General features: G+C 38.4%; 1 protein-coding gene across 1 annotated transcript in view; it reads right to left on the bottom strand.

Moving 5' to 3' along the window:
• WARS2 (tryptophanyl tRNA synthetase 2, mitochondrial) overlaps positions 1-17,138 on the bottom strand; it is a 124,403-nt gene extending 107,265 nt beyond the window's left edge. Inside the window, exon 1 of the mRNA XM_012643431.1 lies at positions 17,030-17,138. Coding sequence (XP_012498885.1) covers positions 17,030-17,119 — 90 coding nt within the window. The 5' untranslated portion in view covers positions 17,120-17,138. The remainder of the gene's footprint in view (positions 1-17,029) is intronic.
• Positions 17,139-17,591: the final 453 nt, after the last annotated feature.

Raw genomic sequence — 17,591 nt, forward strand, 5'->3', positions numbered from 1 at the left:
GTACAAAGAGGACAGTGAACACAATTTTAAATGAGGTCAATATTAAGGAGATTTTAAATTTGGAACTTGGATGTGGGATGAAACAATCTATGAATTAGAATCCTTCTTGTAGTAGGTGCTCTCTATAAGAAAGAGGATCAGTTGGGATGAGGAGAGATGGAGCTTCCTCAATTTTGGAAATTAAGCTTTGTCCAATTAAAATATCATTCTTTTTTGAAGTCTGTGATGGAAGGATCCCAGCTTTGACAAGTTGGCAGTAATCCTTGTGATCTGTTTTACTGGGATATATGTTGTCACTGCAAAAATAAAACATACTACAAAACTGGAGAGCAGACTCTGCCTGTGATCATTAGACAGACTGGACCAAATGCCTCAAGCCTTTGATGCCCTGACATATTATTTTCTGGATGGTGTCCAGCAACCCAGTGCAGAATAGTTTTTTCTCGACTGTATCCAGATGGCAAATGGAAGAGATCAAATTCAACTGTTTCAGGGCTAACCTTAATGGATGTGAAAGGCTGGCTCCTCTACTAGCTTTTCAGGGATCTACAATACAAAAAAAGGCCTTTGAACAAAGAGACAAATAATTGGCTCCCCTCACCCCACAACCCGTCTCTTCAAAACTAAACCATGGATGTGGTAATCTGGTTCAAATCGATCTTCTGGTTGAAAATGACAGCGAAATATCTGATCAGTTCTAATCACTGACACTCTCATGACACTTTCTGTGAAGTTCAGATAGGTGTTACTCTTAATATTCTAGAAACCATTTTTCTCCCTCTTCAGGCAAATATTTTTACTCTTCCTCTATTTCCTTTGAAACTTTAACCAAATATATGTGTGTGTGTATTCCTACATGTTTAGCCAGTGTCACTGTACAGAAAGATTCTCACACCCTCACTAAAGCCTGAATTTCAGAATCGGCTAGCACGAGCCTTACACATTTGTGCTACTGTGTAAGCATACACCAGAACTTCACTATAAATCCCTTCGTACAGGAAGGAATGCGGTATGAAGTTCTGCCTCACTCTCCAGACAAGAGGTTTTACTTACTAAGTGCCAGAAATACCTCATTATTCACATAAAACTCCTATGGTATAGGTCATAAGACCAGCTTTGTAGTTCGTAAGTGGTAGTGGAGGCAACAATGAGGAGGGACCAATATTTCAAAGGGAGAAATAAGTTTACCTTCGAGTCATTCCATAAAACAAAGATTGGTCAACTTGAAGTAGGAGTTCTTAACCTGAGTTTATGGACTTGTGAAACGGTATACATAGTTTTAAGAATGCATATGCACATTTTTCAAGGTACACATTTTAATCAAAGAAAATAGTGACCCTCGCCCTCTCTTAAAAGTATAAGAATTCTGAGGACAAGATTTAATAGAAACAAGATTAGGCACATTAACATATCTCAAGAAAGTACAAGTCCCCTTGAGGGGTAGAAGTCTAGAAAAAGAAGCTCTCCTGGGAAAACCCTGCCTTGTGTTTTAAAGAACTTATCCAAGAGAAATGGTGTTGTGACACAGGCCAGCAACATGCTGCCCAAGAAGCAGGTATGCCCCAGACTGGAGACGGATCTTTGGGTTATTACAGCTTGCTTACCCGAGTGGGCAGGCCTAGCCAGTGAGGTGATTCAATGAACTCCCTTGCTCTGATTCCATACCCATCAAGCTATCTTATTTCAAAACTTGACTTCCCATTTGGGTGGTGGGCACACCAAAAACCCAGATTTCACAACTATACAATAGATACATGTAAAGGAATTCAACTTGTACCCCCTAAATCTATTAAAATAAAAAATAATTATTTGGCTTCCCAATTAAATTTGCCTGTAAGTAGATATTATGGCAATCACTGAAGAAAAATAGCTGGTACTCTTGATCATTCTGTCTTCATATGGGATATGTAGGGTGTGTGGGTATATGCATGAGGATGTACTTTTGTGTGTGTGTGCATACACACATACGTGTTTATCTATAAAATATTTTCCTAACTTGGCTTCTAGGATGTCACTACCTCCTACTTTTTCTTATACCTACCTGGATAATACTATCTTGTCTGGTTTTTCTCATCACCCTAACCTCTTAATGTTGGAATGTTCACAGACTCAATACCTGAACCTCTTCTCTTCTCTTTCTAAACCTAATGCCTAGATAATCGCACCCAATCTCAAGGCTTTAAGCATAGTCTATACAGAGGACTCCTAAATGTGTATCTCCAACTATACCTCTCTCCTGAGCTTTGGTCTCATATATCTGACTTCCTACCTGACATCTCCACTTGGTTATTAATAGATGTTGACTAAGCATCTAAACTCAACATGTCTAAAATTCAACTCTTGATCCTTCCCAAAGTCTTGCTCCTGTTGCAGTCTTTACCATCTCAATAAGTGGCAAATTCATTTTTCCAGTTGCTTTGCCCAGAAATCTTAGAATCATTGTTGGCTCTTTTCTTTCTTTCATTTAATTAGTCAGAAAATCTTGGTGGCTCTCCTGCCTTTAAAATAAATATCCAGAATCTGATCACTCACCCTAGTCCAAGCCATCATCATCTCTTATACTAGCCTCCCAACTGGTCTCCTTATTTCTACTCTCGCTTCTCTATATTTTCTTTTGTTTTTTTTTGTTTGTTTGTTTTTTGAGACAGAGTCTTGCTCTGTCGTGTTGCCGGGGCTAGAGTGCAGTGGCATCATCATAGCTCACTGCAACCTCAAACTCTGGGACTCAAACAATCTTCCTGCCTCAGCCTCCCAAGTACCTGGGACTACAGGTGCTCACCACCATGCCTAGCTAATTTTTTCTAATTTTTTTCAGAGACAGGATCTCACTCGTGCTCAGGCTGGTCTTGAACTCCTGGCCTCAAGTGATCTTCCAGCCTCAGCCTCCCAAAGTGCTAGGATTATAGGCATGAGCCACCGTGCCTGACCTATATTCTATTTTTAATATATAAGCCAGAGTGAGGCTTTAAAACTTACGTCACATCACATCATTCTTCCACACAAAATCTTCCAATGACTTCCCAACTCAATCCCAGTAAAAGACAAAGTTTTTTTTTTTTTTTTTGAGAGGGTCTGGCTCTATTGCCCTGGCTAGAGTGCCGTGGCGTCAGCCTAGCTCACAGCAACCTCAAACTCCTGGGCTCAAGCGATCCTCCTGCCTCAGCCTCCCAAGTAGCTGGGACCATAGGCATGCGCCACCATGCCCGGCTAATTTTTTCTATATATATTTTTAGTTGTCCAGATAATTTCTTTCTATATTTAGTAGAGATGGGGTCTCGCTCTTGCTCAGGCTGGTCTCGAACTCCTGACCTTGAGCAATCCACCTGCCTTGGCCTCCCAGAGTGCTAGGATTACAGGCGTGAGCCACCGCGCCTAACCAAAAACAAAGTTTTTATAATTGCTTTCTAAGGTTCTATACATTGATCTCCCCACTTCCACCCTCCTATTATCCATTTAACTTCATATCCTATTACTATAATGGGCAGCATAACGCAAAAGCAACCCAAAGGTAGGGCACTGGCTCCACACCCTTGTTAGCTATGTGCATTTTGTTACTCATCATCTGTTTTATAGATCCTCATCTGTGATGTCTCTTATAGAATTGTTCTGAGAATGAAATGAGTTAATACTTGCAAGTATTTAGAAAAGCATCTAACACATAGTAAGTGCTATAGGGTATTTGCTAAGTAAAGAAAATGCTCACTCTCCCTCAGCCACATTGTCCTCCTTGCTGGTCTCCGAACATTCATTCTTCTTTCCTCTTCTTGTCATGCTTTCTCCCTGGATATCCACCTTGTACATGTCCTCACCACCTCAGGTCTTCTGTTGAAAGTTACCTTCTTGGAGACCTTTGCTGACTACCCAATTTAAAACTGTAATACCCCTCAGTAGTCCCCATCTCTTGTCCCTGCTTTGTTTTTTCTCCATATCACTATCATCGAACATACTGTATATTTTAATTACTTATTTATCATTTGTCTCTCCTACTGGAATGTAACATTTTTGCCCGTGTATTTCACTACTCTATCTCCAATATCTAGCACATAGTAAGTCCTCAGTAATGGACGAGAGATGAGGAAAGAATTCACCAAGTGACACAGCCAAATAATATTCCACTGAATAGGGTCTTATAATAGTTCAGGATACACTGGGTACAAACAGTCCAAAATATCCTACATGACTATATAAATGGGAGAAGAGTAGATGTTTCTACTTATTCAGTCCTTTGTTATTTTCCCACCTCTTGAATACTCTTCTAAATTGATTAAAGGATTAAGAAGCTGGTTCGCTTTCGACCCTAAATTCCATTATCCAAGACAGTTCAATTATCAGGTAAACTACCCATCCAATACACTAGCATTCCATACATTTGTTTGATCACATCAACTTCAACCATTTATTCCCACGTCTTACCTTAAACCTTGTCATCACACCAAATTACTCCATTTTTAAAATCATAAATGTCAATATATTCTACTCAGTCTACAAGCTTCTATCTTTCAACTCTTTCATCCTTTCATTCCCACTATATTTGCTCTTTAAGCTTATTTAGAAATCATAGCCTCTGATTTTTCCATTTTTTCCTCATGCAGCAGTCCCTATCTGGCCTCTTTTCTTCTTTACCCAACTTGGGTAAAGTGATCCATAGTCCAATCACTTGGACTATGCTCTGCTGAGCACCTCAGGTCCCCTTGCCATGTGTGTCCCAACAGCCAAGCAAAACTCCAATCCTGGATCAAGGCTAGGGAGCTCATTCTTCACTTATACACCTTACTAGCTGAGGGGTTTGGGCAAAATGTCTCAAAATAATGCAGAATCTTCTTTAAAAATCTAATTTATGGTTTATAATTTCAATTAGGCTCTTAACACTGCTTATCAAATCCTTTTTAAAAACTTATAAAATACTTACAATGTGCCTGGTACTGTTCTAGACACTTATAACACTAACTCATTTAATCCTCACAGTAGCGCCCTGAGGTAGATATTATTATTGTCTCTGTTTTACAGATGGAATAATTAAGGCACAGAAAAGTTAAGTGACTTCACAAGGTCACGCTGCTAGTTAAGTGGTGGAGCTTACTAGCTCCAAACCCTGGCAGTCTGGCTATAGAGTTTAAGCTTTTAACTCTGTTCTTCTTCACCATACAGATGAAAAAAATGAGGTAGAGAGGTTCAGTAACTTGCTCAAGGACACCCAGTTATCACGTGGAAGAACTTTAATTAGAATGCAGAGAGTCTGACTTTAGAGCCCATACACTAACTCACTAACCTGTATCATTTCCTTACTACTGGAGCCCTCTCAGAGAATTAAGCCCAACAGGTTTTGGAGTTCCTCTATTTCCCATGCCATTCTCAGCAAACTCATCTAGACCCACACCCATCTCTACTTTTCTCCCAGTCTCAGAGTTGATTTGTCTCTCCTAGTGTTCAATCATTTGATCTGGATTGCATTTCTTCTATTTTTTCTCTCTCCTGTATCCTCAACCTCTCTATCTTTAATGGCTGCTATGATCATGCTCAAGTTTCTTCCATCCTAAAAGACCTCACCTCCAAAAACTGTGCTTAATGAGGCTGTTCTTTATACCTCCCTTCACCCTCTCCAACACTTCCTTCTCAATCAGGATGTTCAAAAGAGCAACCCTCACTTTCTTACCTCTTATCTCACTATAATTTTCAATACAATAACTCTTCTAAAGCTATTGTTGCTAACATTATTAATGGTATATCAATTGTAGGATAATTTTTAGTCTTTACCTTACCATACACCACTATTTTGCTCTTCATTTCTTCTTCGTTGAAAATTCTCTACCCCCTTAGAATCCTTAGATCTACACTCTAGTGACTTTTCTCCCATCTCTCTCACCTTTTTGGATTCAACTCTGGCCTCTCTCCCAGGGTTTGAACCTAGAGAGGTTTAAAAAGCCTTGATTTAGAAAAAAAAAAATTTTCCCCTACTTTACATGCTTTTTTTCTTGATGATCTCCCTGTAGAAGACACGAATTTAAGTGGTATTCTGCTGATAGTAAACCCATCAGTGGCCATGGCTTTGTTGCTCCTTTCTGAAAAGCCACTCCCCTCTTGTTCCCCACTCCTTCTAACTTATGGTCCAAATGGAAGCTAGCTGAGCCTATATGCACATGGTTAGTCTAAAGGTGGCATTCGACTTTCAAGAAGACAGGAATCACAGAAGCCTGATCAAAAAGTCTGCTATTAAGACAGAAAAATAAGACTAGAGGACAAGCTATATCTCTATTTGAGTCACAGACATGTTAATATATTACCAATCAAAATTAAGGATATGAGGTCTGCTAAAGAATTTCTGTTCTAAAATGTGAATTTTAGAAAGTGAAAAACAGTGTGGGAGATATCATGTGGATGTTAAAATATTGGAATTTCCAAGACATTTAAAAAATTTATGGGTATAATTGGTTCTGGATTTTATAAGATATCTGGCCACTGTAGTCACAGAGTATAATAGACAATGTTTACATCCTCCCAAAATTCATATGTTGTAACCTAATTCCTAATATAATGATATTAGGAGGTGAGACATTTGAGAGGTGATTAGGTCATAACAGTTCCACTAAAGATGGGATTAGTGCCTTGATAAAAGAGATCCCAAAGAACTTTCTCACCTCTTTCACCCTGTGAGGTTACAGTGAGAAAGAAAACAGTCATCTATGAACCAGAAAGGAGGCCCTCCCCAGACGCTGAATCTGCTAGCACCTTGATCTTGGATGTCCCAGCCTCCAGAACTGTAAGAAATAAATGTCTGTTGTTTAAGCCACCCAGTCTATTCTATTTTGTTATAGCAACCCAAATAGACTAAAACATAGATTTATCAGTAAGATGTTGCAATCAAACCCCTTCTCTCTAACAGACATGATATTCTGTGATAGTTCTATATTATACTAGATTGATTTAGGTTTTATTAAACATGTAAATGACAAATTAGTAAGCAAGTATAGCAATAAAGCTTCCCTAACCAGCCATCAAAATGTCACTATTTTAAAAGAAGAAAATATAAATTCTTTGCAAAAACCTGAGTCATGCAGATATAAAATCTGCTTGAATCACATTACTCCACACTCACCATGGTGCAAAGAAAAAGTTGCATTAGATTGAAAGCTTACAAAGGGCCTTACTGTCTACATGATATAACAGTGCAGTGAGACTTAGGGCTGTTTTCTGTGCCTATCCACAACCTACAAGATCTATAGAGCAAAGGTGCTAGGCATGGTTTGACAAGGGGGCTTATGGTGGGTAATTGAGCAATAAAAGGCAGTATCAATACAATAAATGAGATTTTTCATTTCCTTCATGAGTTGAAGAAAGCATACTCTTGATTATAATAGCAAAAAACACAACATCAGTTGTGTAGATAATACGGCACATTTATTAAACTAGACAGTCCTTTGAGGCAAAACTGCTCAAAATAAAATCTTTTCATCATAATCCTGAGTATGTCTACATTTTTCTATATACACAGGTAGAAAACTTCAGTATAATATAAAGAGGTAGCAAACCGCAGTAAATTTAGCCATACCTGTGAAAAATAAAATTAGTGCTAGAGTGGCAATAAAAGTCAGTTCCAGAAACAAGTTGTAAATCCACAGCCTACTTGGAAAATAATTGAAATAAAATTGGTATTATCTTTCAATCACTTATGAACATCTGTGTACTGTGGGCAATAATAAGATCACTCATTAACTGCAGCAAACACTTTATATTTAAATACATAACAATACACAAAAATGGTTTAAATCTAACAATCTTCTTGATGACAATGTTATGTACTCTTTCATGTGTTATCTCATTGATTTTGTTGTTCACTGAATTCATTCACTCATTAAATACTTACTGAGCTCTTTCGGTGATGGGAGTTATTATGCGAAAAATTTAAGTAATAACTCATTTTCTGGCACATATAGTTATCATAGCCAAGGATCAATAGGAAGAATGCTTCCTGTCTTTCATGACTGGTAGTGGCCTCCAGGAACATACCTTCTGGTGAGGTCTGCCTGCAGAGTGGTAGCCTATGGCTTCACCTATGGTATGAGGTATGCCGAACCACTTCCTGCTAAAGTCTGCACAAAAGGTCTATATGAAAAATGGCATGCTCTTCTGTCTTAAAGCAAATGCCTATAAACACAGGGAGGATGTATTCATTTCTATAAGAAAGTTACAAAGTCCTATAAAATTTCAAAATGGGAGCAATCATTTCTAGCTTCAGAACAAAGTTTTCTGGAACCTAAATACAAATTTTGCTGTTGCTGTTTCTTTCTTTTTTTTTTTTTTTCACTCCATCATTCAATTATCAGGCATGTTGCTGTTTGTTTTAAACTACTTTATTAAGGTATGATTGACATGCAAAAAGCTTTACATATTTCTGTTTTGTTTTTAAAGAATGATGTAATATAGACAGATGAGGATGGGAAGGCCTTTCCAAGAAGAGATAATGGCATTAATGAAGAAGTAAAGGGGAACGGCTTTGACTAAACTTAAAAATTTTATGAACTCCAGAGCAAAGGATCCATGTGAGATAGAATGGCCTAAAGAGGTATTTTGGATCCGGACTGTAGAAGTTCTTGAATGCTGGGCTACAGGGAGTCTGGACTTTATGAGAAGCCCCCAAAGTTTTCTGAGCAAGGGAAAAACATAATTAGAGCTCTGCTTTGGGGAGATTAATCTGGTCAGACTGATTTTTGGGGGAGGTAGAGAGAGGGGAAGAATAGTGTAGAGATGGGAGGAATCCTATTAAGATTGATAAGGGCAGAGTAGAGAAAATCTGCTAAGCCGAATTATGTATTACTGAAGAAATAGTAATTATCAAGCAGAGAAGACCAACCAGGTGCTGGGTACTGGTCAAGGGACTTCATACATACGGCAGAATCTCAAATCCATATAAAATTCCTACAATGTAGGCATTATTATTAACACTTTGTAGATGAGAAAACTGAGATTTAGTGAGGTCAAGTAACTTGCCCGGCATCACACAGTTAATACGTGGTAGAGCCAGGCCTGACTGATTTAAATAGTCACGCACCTTCCACTTTACCACACTTCCTCCTAACGAACTGCCAGTCAACCACAAGATGACAAGTATAATATTCGTGTGAATGTTTCACCTCTAAAAACTTGCTTCTCTAAGTTATTGAGTCTGGATATTTCACAGCTTGGTGGCATGAGGGTGGCTGGAAAATTTCCAGCCATTGGAGAAGCCAAAGTTGCCTGCAGAGAGAGATTTTTCTCTATAACCAAGATGGGCATATAACTAGTATCCATGGGGGAGGTCAACCTGGCTCTCTCCCCAGAACTGGCAAGGGTTCCACTTAGTCTGGTCCTTAACATCTCCCTTGGGACTCCACCTTCATACTGCACACTTACCTCTAGCCCCCCAAGATCCCCCTTTTCTCTTTTCTAGCAAATTTATGAACTAGCTGCTTAGATCTCTCTCCCCATGGGAGGACAGGAATCCAAATCAGGGATTTGAGTAAACAGCTCCATTTCCCTTCACTATTATATTCTCCTGCTTCCCAAAAGGGGTCCAAAGTAGCACAGCAGATAAACAGTGGTAGAATGAATATAAAGTAGAATGGTCCATGTAAAGTCTGTGTTCATGAAGCGAATAAGGAAAAGTTCATGAGAAGCCCTTTGGTGTATAAAATCAGCTCTGTTCAAGGTTGCTTAATTTTAAAGCTTCATCACTATCCTAATTAATGTACTAATGGGTAATAATTCATCTTAATACTCTATAATTACCAAACTACAGACCCCTTTTAAGAATTCCTTCAAATGACAGTCCTTCAGAATAAAACTCTTCCTTTTCCCCTGCAGTAATGGCCAACACTAATTCCTTTCATTTCTCCCACCTTCCTGCTTTGCACTTCTGCTACTTCTTGAAGAAAGCATTCTAGCCATAAATCCCAACCAGACCCTAGATAGTGGTCCCCTGGTCATCCATCAGCTTTAGCACTCACCAGCTCCCCTCTGCCTGCAGGGCTCTGTACAGGTTGACCTTTTGGTTATAGAATGTGTATAAACAGAACTTCCTACATGCACTTTGGGACTCATGTGTTAAAAGCTCTTATTTTATACAAGGTAATCCTAGTGGCAGTAGCCAAATAGAGACATGGAGATAAATTTACAAGACAGCTTTGCTCCTTTCTCATAATTTATCAAGCCAAACAAGACTGTAAGAACAGCAACAACAAAGGATGATTTATAATTTGTACTCCGCATGTCACCATGGTAAGATATATAAGTGGCTTTCGTGGAAGAGATTTAAAAGTTGCAAGGCAGTTATCAGCAAATTAACATGTGTAATTTGTTTCAGAATGTACCATTCAGAATGCACAGAGAATCAGGCTAGCTGGGTTTACATCTTGGCTGTGACACTTGCTATGTGACCTTGGGTGAGTTATTTAGCCTCCTAGCATCCTGATCTATAAAATGGAGCTAATCGGATCTACCTCATTGAGTTGTAAAGATTAAATGAGCTAATCAATAGTAAATGCTTAAAACTGTGCTTGGCACATGATAAGCATCCAATGAATGTTTGCTGTTATTAACACACTCCCATTATCATTATGTTTAGTAATAACTGAAATTATCATAGTCCTATCAGACCAGGGCCCCAAATGAATTAAATATTAAACTAATTTTAGTACAAATAGGATAATACCCACTGAAATAAAACTACAAAGAATGCTGATACTTAGATTTATCATCATTTCAAAATTGGTTAAAAAAAAAAGGTGGGGGGAAGGCACAACAAAAGTTTAACCAGTGAGTAAAAATTTTTGATGGCTAAATAGCGAAACTTTGTATGCTGTCCTCAAGATTAAATGAGAATATGTAAAGCATTTTGGAAACTAAAAAGTGCTATTTTAGAATAGGATATTATTAATGAGAATAGATTCCACTTGAAAATGTTTTACAAGGTGAGATTTGTCATTTTATTTTATACTTTCAACTACCTTACTGAAAAATCTACAACTATCATTACAAGAAAATGGGACAAGAAGCAATCTAACTGAGGTCATTTAAGGCTCCATCCTCAGTAGATATGCCTGACACTGTCATGAGTCACAGTCAGAACATGAGGACAGGAATGTGAAGGAGAAACTGACATGCCCACATGCTGGTTGGTGTTCTGACAAAAAGAGCAAGGGATGTAGAAGTGGAAGTTGTGAAAATATCCATGGTTTAGAAATCAGGTTTGACTCTGCTTTTTGGAAGCAAAGATGCAGTCAAAGAGGCAGTCCCTTAGCCAAGCAGAAGTAGGTTCAATTAGAAATGGAGGGGTAGCTCAAGAAAGAATGCATGCCAAAAAAAAAGAGAGCTATAGATGAATTTTGGTAAATGATTAGAGGTACAATAGTACCCAAGGGATGGGACAGTGCAAAGACCTAGATATGACCTTGCTTCACTCAGTAAACAGGGAGGTTATGAAAAACTGTGAAGCCCCTGCCTGGGGATAAAAGATATCCCTAGTATTGCTAAGAAATGATTTAGAGAGAAAACTGTAAATGCCTGAGCAGAGTTAAATTAAGTCAAGCTGGGGTCAGTGTATCATCGCTGTGCCTATAAATTACCTCTTTGCATCTAGTATCTCACACTGTGGCAGAGCAGCTTGTCCTCCTAAATTAGTAGATTTATCCCGTGGAAATTTAGGAGAAAGACATAGGCCTCATGTCGTAGTCTATAGAAGAGAAACTCCTGAACTTCTGAGTGCTGGTTGTAGAATAGAATCAAGAGCAGAACTGGTATAAGTGTGCTTTGTGAGGAGGCTGGAGGCCAGATTAATTTAGTTAAAAGAGTGACTGAGGGTTAACCTGTAGCACCATATTTGTGCACAAAGATCAGCATATTATGCAGAAATAAGCTGTGAAAAAGAAAGAAGGAAAGAAAAAGAAAGTTGTTTGCTATTACCTCATGTACTTGCTCACGTAGCTTAAGATAAATAGGTGTTGTATTTTAGTTGTATAATACATACATATCAAAGTAAACACTCTCAAACCACTCATTTATAGCTGCAGCTCCTTAAAAATAATCCCTCCATCATATGCAGTTCTGATCAGTAAACTCAATTGGATATTTAAGGAAACTGCAGTATTTTTCAAACTATATCTGAAGAAATCCAAGATTGTGTGGCACCATCTCAGGGGGCCCACTGGGTTGTGTGGAGGGAGGTAAGGGAGGAGCAGGCAAGCAAACAAGCAGGGCTGAAGACACTCCTCTGCTTCTTAAATCAGAAAAGCTCTGCTTGTATCTGTTTTATCTAACAAGGATTCACGTAAGATTTCATTTGATAAGAAACTACACTGGGCAAGTGGGAAAAGCACAGGCAATACCGGTCGCTGCTATTTGAATCTTGTCACTGCTATTTACTAGTTCTGTGATTTAGGAAAATCACCTAATCTCTCTAAGCCTTGGTTTCCTCTTTTATGAAATGGATAGAATAATATTAACAAGCTTGTTATATGAAGTAAATAAGATAAAGTATGTACAGCACATAGCATAAGGCTTTAGCATATAGCAGGTAGTAGCTGCTAGCTCCTTTCCTATGTTTAAATATATATGTCTAATACACAGTAAATATATATACGCTTTTATATATATATATATATGTTTGTATAAGCTTCTGTAGGCATGTCCTCTATACCTTGCAGTCATGCAAAAGAGACATTGAGAAAGAATTTGGGGTCAGCAGCATCACTCTCTTTCATATTTCTAGGCTGTGGCTGTCATAATATTCTAGTATAAATCCTCAGCATTTACCTACTGTTCCACCTCTGTATTTTCAGCAGTTTCTATCTCTCAGTAGTTTTCATTAGCAGCTCAAAGATATTTTTCAAAGAACTGCAATATTATCATTTATAATAAGCTAAGTCAGTTCACAAGAGCAACCAACCTGAAGAGCATTTTAAACAAATGGATTCACTGATTAACATTAAAAAGAGCTTTAGAGTGGATCCAAAAAAACACCCTTATTTACCATTGAACAAAAGCACAAAGAGATGAAGTAGCCTGATCAAACTGACAGTCATCAACTAGCAAAATTCCCAGATACCTATAGCAACTCCTGAACACTTTCCACACTGATTAGCTTATGTTGCATGGACAATACATGGCAGAGAAAAGCTAAAAGTCACAGGGAATACTGCCCCGATTTAATGTCATTAAGATCACAGAAACCTACAAATAACAAATACTAATTGCAAAATACGGAATGACATGCCCACAGTAAAGTTTACCATCCTAATTCCACCATTAAAGAACTGTGTGACATTGGGCAAGTTACTTAACTCATGTTTGAAATAAGGTGCTAATACATTCCTTGGCCTTATTATGAATAACACTTCTTCTGTGATATTCTTGCCAAAATCTATAACCTCAGTTTAATCATGAGAAAATATCAGACAAACCTAAATTGAGAGACGTTGTACAAAATAACTCGCCAGTACTCTTCGAAAGTAGAAAGGTCAGGAAAGATTGAAGAAATGTCATAGATTAGAGGAGACATGACAATTAAATGCAATGTGGGATCCTGGATTTGATCCTAGACCAGGAAAAGGACTAGTGAAAAAACTGGTAAAATTTGAATTAGGTCTGTAGTTAAATTCCTAGTATTGTACCAATGTTAATTTCTTGGTTTTGATAATTATGATTATTAAAGACACAGCTTGGTGAAAGGTATACAGAAATTCTTTCTCTGTACTAATTTTGCGACTTTGTAAATCTAAAATTACTTTTAAATAAATTTTTTTAAAAAGCTTTGTTGTGAGAACTAAATACAAGACAAAAAATTTAAAGCCATGTCTATTTTTTGCAGGCATGATTCCTTCATCTTATGGCTACATTTAGTGATCATTAACAACAGGAACACTACATTAATACTGGCCAAACCCAGGCTGGGGATCACGAATAATGAAGCATGTTGTTCAACCACAATAAAATGTGCCTACTTTATACTTCAACTGAATGATTATAAATATTTTTACAAAAATCTACTAACCATCAATATTTCACTCTTTGCATAATACAATCGTGAGTTAGTGCTTAAAGAAGTATGGATTCTGTGTTTGGGCAACGATGACAGGCTTAAATTTTCCTAATTCCTTGAGCATTTAAACATAACATGTCAGATCTTCAGTCCTCTGACTCTATCACTACTCTCATCTCGTCAGATTTCAACAGTTTTCATTCAGGCAACACCTGGCAAAATAAACCATTTTCATATAAATTGTAGACATCCCATAACGAGTATGGCACTACATGCAGTTATTCCTATTTCTCTTTTTTGTTTTAAACTCGAGTTTACATCTAGCCTTGAGGGGCAAAAAGCCTGCATTTGAGATAACTAAAGATCCCCAATGCCAAGCTTTTTACCCAAGATTTTGTTTAACAACAACAACAAATCCCCAAAACATTAAAATAACTTAGGAATCACAATACGGTATCAGTTACAGTTTCTAATAAAGCGCTGCTATAGCTCATCCACTTTGGCTTCTCACCTCAGGGATCAAGCGCACAGCCAAAACTAATAAAAAGTAACTTGGCTATTTCTTGAGTTTTGATAGAACCATTCATATGATAAATATACATTTCTTTCTATTATACTATACTCTTGCAAAATAATTTTTGTTTTCTGCAAAGGTTATGAGATATCATAAAAATGTCCAGCGCATCTGGTTTAAGAATCCAATTCTTCCTTCACATATTTCTGCATCTGTTCACAAAATCCCTTAGACTTCAAAGAAAGCTTTTCAAGAGAAAAAGAAGATACATACAGGAAAAGTGGCCATAAATTTTTAGTAGTCCTTTTCTAAGGCCATTTTAATAACGGCACTGTGGGATAAGTATCTTTCTCAAACACTATTAATGACTACAGATTTGTATGGAGATTTATGCTTTCAAAATTTTTTCTGGTTATAAAAGGAATATATCTTCAATTTAGAACATATGAAAAATACAGAATGCTTAAACAAAACTTAAATCACTTTTAACCCATTATTTAGGAAGACCGAAGCAAAACAAAAAAGTTAAAAATGGTTGTATCCTTCCAGACTTTTTTTCTCTGTATATATTTACACATTTATATATAAGCATAATATTGTAATCACACTCGGAATGCAATTTTGTATCTTTTCTCAATTAGTCATTCAAAAGACTGCATTAGTCTTTCAAATCATTATGTTTAATTACAAATTCTATGTAGATTTATACTTTAAAAAATACATTTAATTCTTACTCTACTCAAAGCTAAATAAAAGGTTTGGAAACATTAATCTGTCCTGGAAATTCTACATCTTGAAACAATCCAGATTAACAATTAACTTTAAGAACAACCCTATTCATAAATGCCACTGAAACAATAGTAGAGGTTTAAGAAATTTCTTCTTTAGCATTTATAATGATTTAGTGTCCCAAACTTCCCTGGGCAGTCATTAGTGTGCTCTAATTTGTTTTTCTTTTCTCTTTGATTCTCTATTCTCATGACACTCTCAATCCTTTGGTCTGGAATGAGGGGGAGTTTGAGTCTAAGGCTTATTTACTTTGATAGAATAGGTTTCAATATGCTATTAACTATAAATAATCAACTAATTCTGGTTTTGCAGAACCAAACCCTCAAACTTAAAGGAGAGAAATATTTGATGAATTTGTCTAATTTTGAATCAATTCTTACCTAACATTGCTGCTGAAATTTAAAATAACATTTAAATAGTTGTTTGTTGTCAAAAGAGCTTTCTGTCATATTATGTCGTTTACCCTTACAAGAATCTTGTGAGGCTCGCATCAATAAAGAATGCAGAAGTTCAGAAAATTTGAGATGATCAGAAAAATAAGTTGAAATTAAATCTTGGTTTTCATAATTACTCTCATTGGCTTTACTTTGGCTTCATAATCATGGCGCCATAGATTTTACAAAGCTTGAAGGAACATTAACATGTCAATTAATCCAACTCCTTCTCCACTCAATTTGCTAAAGAAAATAAGCCCAGAGACTGTGACTTGTCATGTCACACAGCTTGCAAGTGGCAGACAAAGCCCTTGACCTCTGGTTTCCTAACCTCCAGTCTAGGGCAGCTTCCAATACACCAGATACAATATAACATCCTCACACCTAGTCATTAGGACAACGAATATGCAAAGATGCCAGGAAATTATCTAGTAATCACAGAATCTCCTTTTTCTCTAGCTCGCAGAAGATATCTCCGTAGATAATGTACATCAAAGTGTTTAACACTGAGATTGCATTTGGAAGACGTTTGGTAAATGTGTTAATAAGTAAAAGGGTATTCCGCCTCTCCATTTTGGCCATGAGGGTAGAATTCCAAAAAGGGACGGGATGAAGGCCGCGTCTTGCTCTCAGTACACCACCGTAACAGCAGTGCTGTCAAGCGCAGGGCTGGACTGCGCACTTTGGCAGCTTCCTTTCATTCTTACACAGAGCCTGCTAGATACGGAACAAACTTGGGGCAATGAAGAGGAACTAGAGTGGAAGATGCACTGACACTTGCTCAAGTACCACACTGCCAGAGGGAGGACGTCAAGCCTCTGAACTGACCTAAACTGCCCAATTACTAACAAGACGTCTTCTCTAATTTCTCCGCTGGCCCGTTGGCTTGCTGTTAGGGAAAGAGGGGTAAAGAGAGAAATGGGACCTTGAGAAAGAGAGCAGTCCCGAAATAACTGGAGTCTCTCAAAACGTGACACCAGGTGTTGGCTTTTCGCGTTGCCGGGGAAACGGCGGCGGCGCAGCGCTCCTGGGGAGAGAGGCGGCGGCCAAGAGGTCAGGCGGCAGCGCGCTCCTTCCACCAGGGAAGCGCTACGTCATCACGTATTCTTGCAACGTCGCCGCGTTCTGAGTAGGAGAGCAGTATAGGCGAGTCGAGTCGACCTTACACGAGAAATGGCTGGTCCTGAGGAAGTGGGAAGGGAGAAATAAGTGGAGGGAGAGAGGGTGGGTGAGAAAGACCTCGCGGGATGGAAAGCTGGCGGGAGAAGGGCCGGCCTCAGTTACCTGCAGAGCGGGAGCAGTTTCATGTCCTTTATGAAGTGCCCGGATGAAGCTCCAGCACCCACGCGCCTTCCGCGTTGAGTGCAGCGCCATCTTAAGGAGGGCGGAGCCGTCTTGTGCTGGATGACGTCTGCTCAGAGAGACAGTCTTAGCCCCGCCCCTCCCGTGTTGCTGCGCATGCCCATGTCCTCCGGGCGCAGTAGCCAAGGGGGAGTGTTGTTTTTGCGGCGCAGGTGGGACGGGAACTGGGTGGGCCTTGGCTTTAGAGTTCTCCTTGGATTCCTCGTCTTTGCGTAGGCTTTCTTGAGAAGAATCCCTTTCGGGGACACTTGTAGCAACACTTTAGATTGGGAAGAAAGTAAAGTCGGTTGGCTTTCTGATCCTAGCTATCCAGAGGCAACTTTTAAGAAGTTTCTCCAGGAATGGGGCTCCCATTTCTAGTAGAAGCTCTATACGTGGTCTTTTGAGATCTATGTGGCTTCATTAATTCATTCGGTCTGCAAAGTTTGTTGAACCCTACGTGTGCTAGTTATTGAATTTGCAAGGAAAGACATACCTTGCCTTT

This window comes from Propithecus coquereli, unplaced genomic scaffold (genome assembly GCF_000956105.1).
Source record: "Propithecus coquereli isolate 6110/MARCELLA unplaced genomic scaffold, Pcoq_1.0 Scaffold197, whole genome shotgun sequence".
Lineage (NCBI taxonomy): Eukaryota > Metazoa > Chordata > Mammalia > Primates > Indriidae > Propithecus > Propithecus coquereli.